The sequence below is a fragment of the Centroberyx affinis genome, unplaced genomic scaffold (assembly GCF_046629955.1).
Source record: "Centroberyx affinis isolate AG114_WGS23_722 - 3 ecotype Tasmania unplaced genomic scaffold, CSIRO-AGI_Caff_v1 ptg001616l_1, whole genome shotgun sequence".
Classification (NCBI taxonomy): domain Eukaryota; kingdom Metazoa; phylum Chordata; class Actinopteri; order Beryciformes; family Berycidae; genus Centroberyx; species Centroberyx affinis.
In genome coordinates, this window is record NW_027280057.1 from 91,460 (window position 1) to 104,208 (window position 12,749).

At 41.2% G+C, this 12,749-nt stretch overlaps 1 protein-coding gene across 1 annotated transcript in view; it reads right to left on the reverse strand.

Moving 5' to 3' along the window:
- bmp2k (BMP2 inducible kinase) overlaps positions 1–4,442 on the reverse strand; it is a 68,128-nt gene extending 63,686 nt beyond the window's left edge. Inside the window, exon 1 of the mRNA XM_071528089.1 lies at positions 3,445–4,442. Within this exon, the coding sequence (XP_071384190.1) occupies positions 3,445–3,595 (151 nt within the window). The 5' untranslated portion in view covers positions 3,596–4,442. The remainder of the gene's footprint in view (positions 1–3,444) is intronic.
- Positions 4,443–12,749: the final 8,307 nt, after the last annotated feature.

The window sequence follows — 12,749 nt, forward strand, 5'->3', positions numbered from 1 at the left end:
CAGATTTTGGTGGTACGGAAGTCAAAACAAATCTGATTCCAGTTCCTGTAAATTTTGCCAAGCATGAATGGACTTGTCTGTGTCTTCTTCTCTGGTGTTCATACAACTTAAGAACACACAAAGAAATAGCTGTATAAGAGCATCTGTCAGGACTTCATTTTGTTATGCTCAGCTTTCCAAGCATGAGGAACTCCTGGCTATCGCATGTCCACATCCTCATACCCATAAAACCTTGCGTTTTGGAGTCGATTTCTGTAATTGGTTCAGATTACGTTCTGACTTCTAATGAACAGCTTGTACTTTGCTTGGAAGAGGACTGAGACCTGCATTTTCAGCCGTCTGGAGATTATTTTTTATGGCATTTCTGCTTTATTAGGCAACCCAGTTGAGAGAGACAGGAAAGGGGGACGAGAGAGGGCTAGGAGATTCGAACCCAGGACATCGCGGTTATATTGTATGCGCCTTAGACCACTGAGCCACCAGGACGCCCCCCAACCAATCTTAGCCTAAATAAAATAGAGTAGAACCTCCAAATAATGGCTGGTTACCTGCCAAAGTGGTTCGGCCACAAACCCCCAAGCCAGAGCATTTGGTTGGTGGTTAGTGGTCCTGTGTAGCTTAATGGGTAATGCATGGGACCAACACTGACAGAGTGAAGGGCTCCGTTCCCTTTGCGCCCACCCATGCTAAAAATGTATGCACTCATGATACTGTAACGCGCTATATATAAAAGCATCCCCAAATTACTCATATTAGTGTTAGTTTACCACCCTGATTGCAAGTGGAGGGGTTGTTGTGGGTGGTGGTGAGAAGATGAGAGGGGAAGCACCTGGGGCTCAACAACTGTCACTAAAACATTAATAAACACTACCACACATGAACCCCGTAAAAATTGCCAGATTTTTTTTTCCAGTGAAAGGTAGCAGTCTCTGTTGTTCACACAAGACATGCCTTTCCTCTTTAACATAACGCTACCATTCACACAACATTGGCAATACCCTTTAAATTCATCAGTTGTCATTCCTCAGAAATTATGTTTAACTTTTGCGTCACTGCAGTTTAAAAACATGGCGGGTGAAGATGCTTGGCAAAGTGCTGTGCTGCCATTTATGCCATTAACTGTATCACAGAACTTTCAGGGGGTTCCCCGAATTATTTAGTAGCCACCCAGATGGGGAAAGTAACCGGCTAAGGGATGTTTGTGGCGGCAAGATACATTTTTCTGGTGATGCCACTTTTTACCAAACCTTAAATATGTTTACGAAAGCATGACAATTAAAATAACACGAATAAACATTTTTATTAAAGGCTCAATGCTCAATTGAAAAATAAACGGATAATCTTTATTAATTGCGAATGTTTAATGTACTTTCTTGAGTCAGGTTTATTAAGACCTTATGGATAAATTGACGCCTCTGGTTACTGGTGTCAAGTAAACCGAAAATACAGGCAATGGTAGCTGCCATATTGATCTGAAGTAAACGTTACTATGGTTACAGACATTATTGACAGCCATCGCAGGATCGTAGGAGTGGAGTGACTCCCGTGTACCATACATATGCGCATTCACTCAATTTGGTTGTCACTACCAAATTCTGGCAGTGTGTACGAAGCCTTAGTGACATTCAGTTATAAAAGTTGCCAGCCAGACAGAGGTGGGTAGATGGCTAAAAAACCAGCACCCGGCGCTTGGGGAACTCCCTGAACTTTACCGGAAACGTTACGGTGTCTTGAGCAGTGAAATTGGTAGAACTGATTTACCAGCATTTCGAAATGTTACTTCTTCCTAATGTTACTTCAACGTGATCGCTAATAACTATTAATCAAGATAATTAGTCGTGATCATTTGAGGAACATACTGTACTTTTGGCATCTTACTTCAGCATCTTGCCTATTTTCGATCACAGCAAACATTGTTAAAGTTAAATTAAATGTTTCAGTGTTGCCGATATACAATTATACAATTACATATGGCTAACTGTGCCGTCCGGGTGGCACCAGATGCACCGGCACTTACCTTGGGACAGAGTGATGAGCAAAGGTCAGAATATAACCTTGTGCTCTTAGTGGCGAAACCAGCCACAGCCACCTCACATGATTACATGATGACACAGGCGCATGACCGTGTGTGGGAGGATTGTTTTTTTTTTGTTGTTGTTGTTTTTTGGGGCCTAGTAAGATCATGTCTATCATCTCACACTACTGCATGTTTACAATGTTGTGCAACTTGAAGCAGCTTTTTACTCACATTTGAAGCATTTAGCTGGCGCTCTTTATTCAGAGCGGCTTACAAAGAATGATCACAGGACAGTATCAATAATGACATTAGTGTGCACGCGTTACAGTGCCACCGACACAAATCGAATTATTGATAATGTCCCTTCACTTTATGCTTTATTGATTTCCTGATAAGAGTCAAGTGGGTGTAGCGCTGCACTTTCTGCATGTGACCCAATTTCCCCTCCAGCCACCCGCCGCCCACCTGAGATCTTCCAAGTCTCAAATGGATAACGTGAAAAGCATTTGGTCATTTTGGCCAAAACAGCCGTTACGCTGAACCATGGAGTCAAATGACATATGTACGTTTCCACACTTCCTCATTGTCTCTCTCTCCAACTGTGCATGGAGTGTAGTCTCATTTCTACATTTTGTACACAGGGCTTTGTAGAAACCACATTGGAAATTTCTAATGCCTCCAATAAGGCTGTCAACATGCTGAAAAGCTTTATTATAGAGGCAGCCATTGTAGAAGTCACCCTTCATGCCTTTATCCTGCAGGCACTGCTGTCAATCTTGTTTTAATGCTATGCAATAGAGCCAAATTAGTACATTTTACACAATAGTCTAGTGTCTCTCAATCAACTGGTTACAAAACTATTCTTTATAAATTCTGACAGCTGGAATGAGAGCAAAACAATTCCTCTTAGGGCTGAGGCGAAGTGCAGCACTAGTTCAGTGAGCATGTAGTAAAAAGTGACTATTACAATGGCTACATCTTTACATACTGACTACTGACATAAGAGGAATGGACAGTTGCTATCCCGAGGGCAATCTCTCCAGTGGAGCAGTTAAAGCAAGACATAAACCACAGTTGTATGTGGAAAAGTTACAGATTTGAAAGTTGAGCAATATACCAAATCCCTGGTGTCCCAGTTTAACACCCAAGCGTTACATGCATCAAAGAGGAAAGTGGCCTATTTCAATCACTCTGCAGATAACTCCTTGGGAAATAAGCAGATGTTTAGCAACAAACCCAGGGGCATAACTGCGGAGTGTAAACCAATTACTAACCCATAAAAAAGAACAAAGCTGGAGGAGTTGCTACACTGCTGAGTGTGTGCGAGTTGCGTTATTTTCTCCAAACCGGGCAAACTGGGCGGGTGTGTCCCAACTATAATGGTGCATAATGTGGCAGAGGGGTTGCTGTGGTATTACGATACATACCCTCTGCTATAAGCTCTTCCACGGTGACTTGATATCGGCCGACTGCAAACACTTTCCCGAAGTAGTTGCTGACTCCGGAGCTGGAGCCGGACCCGGACGCCCCTCCGAGCCCGCCGCTCTCCGACTTTGGCATTCTGGAAAACTTCTTCATTCTTACTTTCTGAGTGCGGCCACCAAATACAATCCTCGTGGAAAATTAACTAACACACAGTCAAATGAACTTTGTTGTGTCCGACGTCCCCTATCTACTTATCTGAAATCTTTTCTTCTCCTGCATGCTCCGCGTCTGGTTCTTCTGGAGGAACTACTTGCTCTCTGGTGACATGACATGAACTAGGCGTCACGGGAGGATAATGTTGCCCGGTCTGTCTCTCAAAGCTCGTACCGGTACTGCCAGGGTGAGGGTGACAGCATCCACTCCGGCCGGGGATGACAGCGAAATCGCGTCGACAAAAGAAAAAATGTCTAGCCGAGGTGGTTTCGTTAGCTAATATGACACATCACGCTAGCTGGCTACAGCTGTAGCTAGCATGCACCCAGCAGTCTGCAGGCAGGTCGGTCGCAGACGCTTCAACAACAATGACTGAGTGAAGGCAGGGAAGAAGCACAACAATGCATCTGGCACGGTACTCGGTGTTATATTAACACCTGGGCGGCGTTATCCTGGGGCAGCGATTCCCTCGCGGTAATATATCCAACTCGGCAGCCCCGAAAGACAGCCAAGGAAACGGCGTCTTCACACCCGCGACTTGTTCACTTCACTCGGGCAGCGGCTAGTTAACGTTAGCCCGCTAGCTAGGGGTAGTTAGCGTGTTGCTAACGAGCGTAGCTAGCCACAGTAATTCTAACGGACACCGCGAGCCACCCCAAAATGCAGGTGGGCTACAAAGTAAGCGTCCACTCCTAACAAGCAAGCGCCCGTTGCTTATGAAAATTCTCCTGCAAACTCGTTTTCGGTAGGTTTCATTTTTTCATCTCCAGTCCCCCGTGTGTCTTCCTCCGTGTCATTTTCGTTGGGCTAACGTTAAACTTGGAACTCTCGTGACTCCCAGCACAAGTAAGTGGGTGGTTTGTTATTACCCAATGAGAGTGACAACCTAACCCCGACGTGGCCCCGCCCCCTCCTATTGTTATGATTGGTGTAAGAGGAGCGCGCACAGACAATGCTCATCTCTGATGGGGCGGCGTGAGTGACAGTCTGCGCGCTCACGCTCATACCCCCCCTCTCCCGGTTTGGTTGAGGAAGAACACAAAACAGGCTCGAAAGAATGCATGGGGAAGCAAACCTCAGCCTGCACTGAGCTGATCTATCCTCTGCCTCATTGATCATCTTATCCATTAAAAAACCCCCATCACAGCATTAGCCTCTCCAGTTCCTTTGTCCTGCCTGTACAGCAACACCTTCCTCTGGGGGGATTCCCTTGTCTTCTCTGGGGCACAGGCTGTTGCTGCTCAGAGTGATGTGGTTTACTGCAAACACTCCCTTAATTGTAGCCTTAATGATGCTCATCCGCAGAGGGAAAAAACAACATGATCTTCACCAGACACCAGCCTATGAGGAAGTGGTGTGACAGCTGCCTCTTCGCTGTCTGAACTGCAGGCTTTTGTGAACAAAGGCATTTGTGTAGGCTGGAGAAACCACAAGGTCTAACACACACTACATTCCTTCACTGCCTAACCATGTTACAAACCCTTCACCCCTTCCTCTACCTTCCTCTGCCTCTATCAATTGCTATAGAGGAGAAGAAGAAGAGCCTAACTTCTGCTGGTAATTGATCACACGATGCATATTGAGGTCAGTTGGTTACAGGGGAAGAAGCACATGGCTGCGATGGGGATTACATAAGAGATGAGGAGCAGAGAGGATCACATGACTCTGAACTCCATGTCTGGACACATCCTGTTCCTGCAGGGGGGTCTGCTCTCTTTCGCTCCCTCTCTCTCTCTCCCTCTCCCCTGACACACTTATTGTTCTCTGGCCCTGAAGTGTGTGCTGCCACCTGTTGGTGTTTGCCTACAATGATGCACACACACACACACACACACACACACAGGCACACACACACGAGGGAGACCATCCTTCAACCGGACGGCCCGGGGTTCAAGTTCATGCTGAAGTGTCTTTGAGCAAAACCCTGAATCCCTTCCATCTCCAGGTGCTGCTCTGACCTCTGACCTCCATGTGGTTGGGGGGAGGTGTAATCATCCAATGGGGATCAGTGAAGTCGTACACACACACACACATATTTACTGTTACATTTTCTATTTAGTCAAGTCAAATTTATATATATACAGTACTGTGCAAAAGTCTTAGGCATATGTCAAAGATATCCATAAAGCGAAGATGCTTTCAAAACTAATGAAATGAAAAGTTTCTGAATATCAAAAATGTACAATAAACAGCAGTCTACTGGCACACTAATGCAGAAAACAAATAAACATCTAAGACTTCTAAGAAATTTATATAAAAAATCTAGGGTGCCTAAGACTTTTGCACAGTACTGTATATATATTCCTTTAAAACACAAAACCAGCTTGCTCCAACATACTTAAAAACTACAAATACAAAAAAATACAAAACATAAATTACTGTACAAAAAAAAACTGGAGGAAAAAAAATTGCCACTGAATTCCCACTGCATTCAGACACTTTGGTGTTGAATAAGTGTACTGAATTGAATCAAACTGAATCAAAATTAATTGAAGTGAACTGAAATGAATTGAATTGAATTAATTGAATTGAAACAACAACATAAGGTAAAGTAAGGTCAACTTTATTCGTACCTGAGGAGAAATTCATCTCGGACAGGAAGAAGCGTTGCTGCTCACAATGTAAATAAGACAAAAGTCACATAAATACATAAAAAAACCCTTAAAAATACAAGTTCCACTGACAAAGGTTAATGTGTCCATGCTATCACTAATGCATTACTGTGGTAAGTCTACTGCAGTGGTTCTCAACGTGGGGTCCGGGGACCACCAGGGGTCCTTGAGGGAGTTCCAGGGGGTCCCCAGCAAATTGATGACTTGCTAAACTTCACCATTATTTAATTGACAAGAAGTTAAAACAACTAGAGAATGTAGAAGAATGACTGTTTTGATCATAGTTTCTCTGTTATCTCTCTACCTACAATACAGATAGTAATGGGATTCTGGACACATTTTCAGATTTGGGTCTGAGACACAAAATGTAATTAAATGGAGGTCTGTGGCCCCAATGTGGACTAAATTAGGGGTCCTTGATATGAAAAAGGTTGAGAACCACTGGTCTACTGCACTTTTGAATGGCGGTCGAACTTAAGAATGGAGACTCTTCAAAGTGCAGACACTATTTTCTCGACTTGGGAAGAATATAATGAGGGAAATGGATGGACAAGCTTCCTGAATTCATGTCAAGAAGGGTTAAAATCCTGCACTGGAATTCTGGACTGCCACACACACACACACACACACACACACACACACACACACACAGCAGTCTGAGTGTGGAGCGCAGTGAACTTGGCCTACATTTCCTGCCGTTCCTCTGGGAGTTTGGTTCCTGCAGCAGGCTCCTGGGTCTGTGTGCAGCGCTGATAACACACAGCGCCTCTTAAGATACAGAAACACAGTGAAGGCTTCATGCAGAATAATAAAGAACTATGAAAAAGAATAGTAATCCAATACTAAGCATGTACCAATACATAGGATTTGATATTGAAATCCTTTGTGCTATAATCAGAAGACTACACAAATATCACAGCAAAACTATTAGTCCCTGATGGAATATGACAGCAATATTTTAGGAATATTATAGTGATAGGAGATTAACCCTCATCCTACCAACATATACAACATACAAGGACTACCAACCGGGGTCCCTGGGGACCCCAAGAATAAACTACTGTAAGAAACAACCACCATAGCAAAAATGTTAACTTATTTCTTCTCAAAACATTATTAGTTATGCAATTAATGTCATCTGAAAAAAAACAGATTATTATTATTTTAGGAAAGTTACAGTTAATTAAATTATGTATTGTATTACTGACTTTGAACATCATCTTACCTTAGGAAGAGCAGTATTTAGGGTCACAGAGCACATGAGGAAATCTGTGTCTGCTGCATCTGTGTCTGTCTCCTTCAAAATGACTGACAGAGTGCCCCTACCCCCCCCTGATAGTGTGTGATACTTTAAATTAGGACCCATGGCAAACATGAACTCAATAAATAGTTCCATCTATTAAAACCGCATAGGCGGAATTGGGTGCTTTTGACTGGGGTCCCAATACATTGGTATTTTTAAAAAGCACTAATTAAAACAGAAACAGAAAACAATGATATGAAGTCATTAGGAACAAATTGACTGACAAAGTCATGAAAAATTGGAATGATAGAATAAAGCATCTGTGAGATATGACAAAAAGTATAGCTCTGGGGTCTGTAGGTACCCCAGAGGTAGGATGAGGGTTAAATAAACATTAAATACAAAAAGATTAGCATAAACTCAGTATTAAGTACCAGAGACACACTTATAAGTTCCTGTGTTCCTATAGGAATATTATGGAAATATCATAGGAGTATTATAGTGATACCATAGGAGATGAAAAAAAAAACATGATGTACACTAAAATCCCCATAAACTCAGTACTGAGTACCATGGGAACACTATAAGTTAGAAGTTTGAATATTATAGAAATATCTTAGGAATATGATAGTGCTACCATAGAGGATAAACCATAAAGCGCAATGAAGTCACTATTAACATAATATGAGTACAATAGGAACACTGTAAGGTCCTTTAGGAATACCACTATAATATTGATACCATGATACCAAGAGAAAAAAAACACTATAAAGTAATAAAATAAGCAATAATGTCACTATAAATTCAGTATTGAGTACCAAAGCAACACTTTTAGTTCCAATAGGAATATTATAGTGATACCATAGGAGATCAACAATGATATAAAGTACAATAAGGTCACTAAGTATTGAGTTAGTTATTATAGGAGTATCACAGAAATATTATAATGATACCATAGGAGATAAACAATACCATACAAAAGTAGAATAAGGACACTATTTATCACTAAAACTCAGTATTGATTCAGCATTGAGTATCACAGGAACCATGTAAATCCATAATAATATTATAATATTAGATTAATATCATAGCAATATTATAGGCTAGTTATACCATATGGGATAAAAGAAAAAAAAAAAAAATACCATAAAATACAATAAGGCCACTACGAACTCAGCATTGGACTATTATAGGAACTAAAATTTATGACCTCCTCCTCTCCTTTCCTTTCCTTTCCTTTCGTTTCCTCTCCTCTCCTCTCCTCTCCTTGTCTCCTCTCCTTTCCTCTCCTATTCTCCTCCTCTCCTCTCCTTGTCTCCTCTCCTCTCCTCTCCTCCTCTCCTCTCCTCTCGGGACACACAAACACACAAACCCGCTCTCCAATTATAGTAGCGGGATATTATAGTGATTTTTTTTCTTAGGGTTTGTGGTGCTGATATCTCCTCCAACGCCTATATCACTACCACACACACACACACACACACACACACACACACATATACACACAGGATGTGACAGGGAGATGTGTGAGGAGTTGTGTCAGCCTTTCCTCTCCTGTTTTCCTTCAGCGGAGGGAACAAGGGAAGAGGAGCAGGGGGGGGCAGAGTGAAGGACTCTGGGTGATTACTTGGTTTTAATGAGGAAAGCATCTCTGCCTTCAGGCTCTCATCCACCTCAATAGGCAGTGAGAGAGAGGCTGGCCTCTGTGTGATGGAGGCAGAGGCTGAGCTGCAGAGAGAGAGAGAGAAGGGTTCAGTGTGTGGATCTGATTTAGAGGAAAGGAGGTTTGGGGGGTAACGTGTTTTAAAACATGAATTAAACATTTAGGAGGGTTTTTTTTAGACTTTTTTTGTGGGTAGTCCACTTCCCTCAGTGTTTCTGACAGTGGGAAAGCAGAGTAGAGGACATACAGGAGACTGAGTTGACTCTTTTCCATGACCTGCAGTGATGTCAGTGTCTTGTTGGCATCGCCGATTTGACAAAACCGCAACAAGCCTCAGCTGACTTTGGAAGAGAAAGAAAGATATATAAAAAAAAAAGACTCAAGTCAGCCTCCAACTTGTGTACATGGAATGGTAGAGTAGAGAAGAGAAATCTTTATTATCCCAGCTGGGGCAATTCATTTTGCAGCACACAGTTAAAGAAAAACATACAGAACATTAAAATTGATAAAACACATACGGCTAAAGGAACATAAAAGACATTAAGATGTGGTCCTGAAACACATCCATCTTAAAGGACGTACAGTTTCAGTACTACAAGTTCAAACTTCGGACAGCCTCTGGGACAAAAGAGAGACCATATCTATTCCTGCTACAACTGGGACACCAATGGGACACCAATGTAATCCTTATCCATATCAAACAAACAAGTGTTCATGATGTAATTTTACTTTTCATTTATTTACTTATATACCTATATATCAATGCATTTGTATAGATTTGATCCATTCATATTCTGTCAGCTGTTTAAATATGCCATGCTTTGTCTCTCTCACTTCAGAAACTGACACATAAATAGGTTTTGCACTCTAAACCTAAATTTGCACTCTGGACTTTAACTGGTGCAGAGGTGTATAGCTAATGAAGAAGTCCCACTTTTTACTTTTTAGATGGAAACCAGGAAAAGTCTGCTAACTCGTTAACTGAGAGGCATCAGAGTTTTCTTTTACAATATACTAATTTGGTTGAACTACATAACATTTCTTCTACAATGGCTGCCATGTTTTGCTGAAAGATGAGCTAGTTTTCCAGTTTTTGAAGTCTATGCCAGTTTAGATGCTTATCCTCTACATGATCTCAGGTGACATTTGAGCACTTCATTTCCAAAATCCTAGAAACTCAATTAATCATACAGTGTCTTTAAAATATCGAGGATACACTGTGTAGAGGTGTTACCATTTAGCCAAACAAGAAGTTACTTACTTTCCTCTAAAAGGAACCAGAAATTGTTTTTTTTTTAACTTGTTTCCAGACCTATCAAGCTTATTTAGTGATATTTTCAGTCAAATTATCTCACTGCACTGGCAGATAACCTTGCTAGTTTCAATAAATTTCACTTGATTTATGCCAATATGACTTATTTCAAGAAATCATCATGAAACAATGAAGAAAATCTGGAATCAAGAAACTTTCTCTAAGACTATTTCACTTTTAGTGTAAGTAAATGTCCTGAAACAAGTAACTTTATCCTGAAAAGTCAAATTTGTTGAAATCGATAAAATTATCTGCCAGTGCAATAAGATGATTTCACACAAAAAAAAAATCCTAAAATAAGCTTGATAAGTCTGGATGAAAGATAAAATAACTTAACAAGTCTGTCAGTTTTTGTAGTGTAAGAGATTAGGGCTGAACGATTTTGAAAAAATATCTAATTGTGATTATTTTGACTGATATTGCAATTGCGATATGATTTGCGATATTAGAGGGAATGATCATTTTTACATCATTATTCTCATTTTCATTGAAAAACTTATTAAAATGATTATGGTGTGATTTTTGCCGGGATCTGTGCCAAACAAAGATGTTTTCTTAAGTCTGTAGAATATGATGTGTAGGCCAGGACATCTCTGCAGCACCACAATATTTAACAAATATTGCGATTTCGATAACATTTCGATTAATTGTTCAGCCCTACTAAAGATCTCAGTTTGGACTGAAGCTCTTCATGTGCAACAGATTCCCCAGCAGCAGTATGGAGCTGTGTGTTGTGCTGGCAGCCTGACACTCCCCCAGGCTGCTGTCTCTCTGCAGCAGGCCCCAGAGCTGCAGCTTTCTGTGGGAATTAAACAACAATGGATTTTGCTATGGATCTGAAAACACAACAGGGGAAAATGCTCATAAACTTCAATCAAACTACAAGCCTGGATGATAATGTAACATGCCACCATTTCTGAAAAGAAATGACAGCTGCGGTATTCTGGTAACGCAACTAAATTTCTCCTGATAACAAACACATAACATACAAGCAGAGGTGGGGACTCGAGTCACATGACTTGGACTCGAGTTGACTTGACTTGATGCATGAAGAGAAGACTTGAGACTTGACTTTGGACTTGTACTTTGATGACTTGAAAAGGTTTCTAAAGTCTTGACTTGAGATCTTGTGTTTGTGTAAATGACTTAGATTGAAAGTGATGAGATTTGTTCCAGCAGACGACTGAATTTAAATTCTGTTTTCTGAATTTATATGGAATGATTGAATTTATTGAAGTTGAAACTGATTATAGAAATCAAACTCATGATGCTCTTACCAAGTTTTTATCCTATTAAAACCATATTGCATTGAAAAGTCCTAGATATTTAGTTTTCTTTAAGATATTAAACTGATACTGGACTCTTGATTTGTTCTGACTTGACTTGCTGTTCTACATTTAGACTTGAGACTTTACATTAACGACATAGACTTGATTAGAGTCGACTTGGTAATCTGCATTTAGACTTGACTTGAAACTGACTTGGGACTCGGGCAAAGTTGACTTGGTCACACCTCTGCATACAAGCTTTGTTAAGCCTGTATATTATATTTATGAGTCTCCTTTGGAAGATGAGGGTTTCAGCCTTCAGAAAAGCCTGAGTTAGCTGCTGTGTGCAATGTCTCACTCTCTGTCTGTCTGTCTGTCTGTCTGTCTCTCTGTCTGTCTGCCTGTCTGTCTCTCTGTGTCTGTCTGTTTCTCTCTGTCTGTCTGTCTCTCTGTCTGCCTGTGTCTCTGTCTGTCTCTCTATCTGTCTGTCTCTCTGTGTGCCTGTTTCTCTGTCTCTCTCTGTCTGTCTGTTTCTCTCTGTCTGTCTCTCTGTGTGCCTGTTTCTCTGTCTCTCTGTCTGTCTGTCTCTCTCTTTGTCTGTCTGTCTCTCTGTCTCTCTCTTTGTCTCTCTGTCTGTCTGTTTCTCTCTGTCTGTCTCTCTGTCTGTCTATTTCTCTCTATCTGTCTCTTTCTCTATCTGTCTCTTTCTCTGTCTGTCTGTCTGCCTGTCTGTCTGTCTGTCTGTCTGCCTGTCTGTCTGTCTGTCTGTCTGTCTCCACAAGGCCGTTCTGCATCATTAACAGCAAGGCCTTTTCAAATGAGACATATTGATTTTTTTCCCCCTCCCTGTTCTTCCTTAATGGATGAATTAGACTTGTTTCAGCCTTGTGGAAATTGTTTTCCATTTACTCGTCTATTTAGATGAGGTGCATGAAGGAATTATCAGAACACCAAGGTCAGATTTTACTCTTCCAGACATAAAGGTGGAGAGTTCCT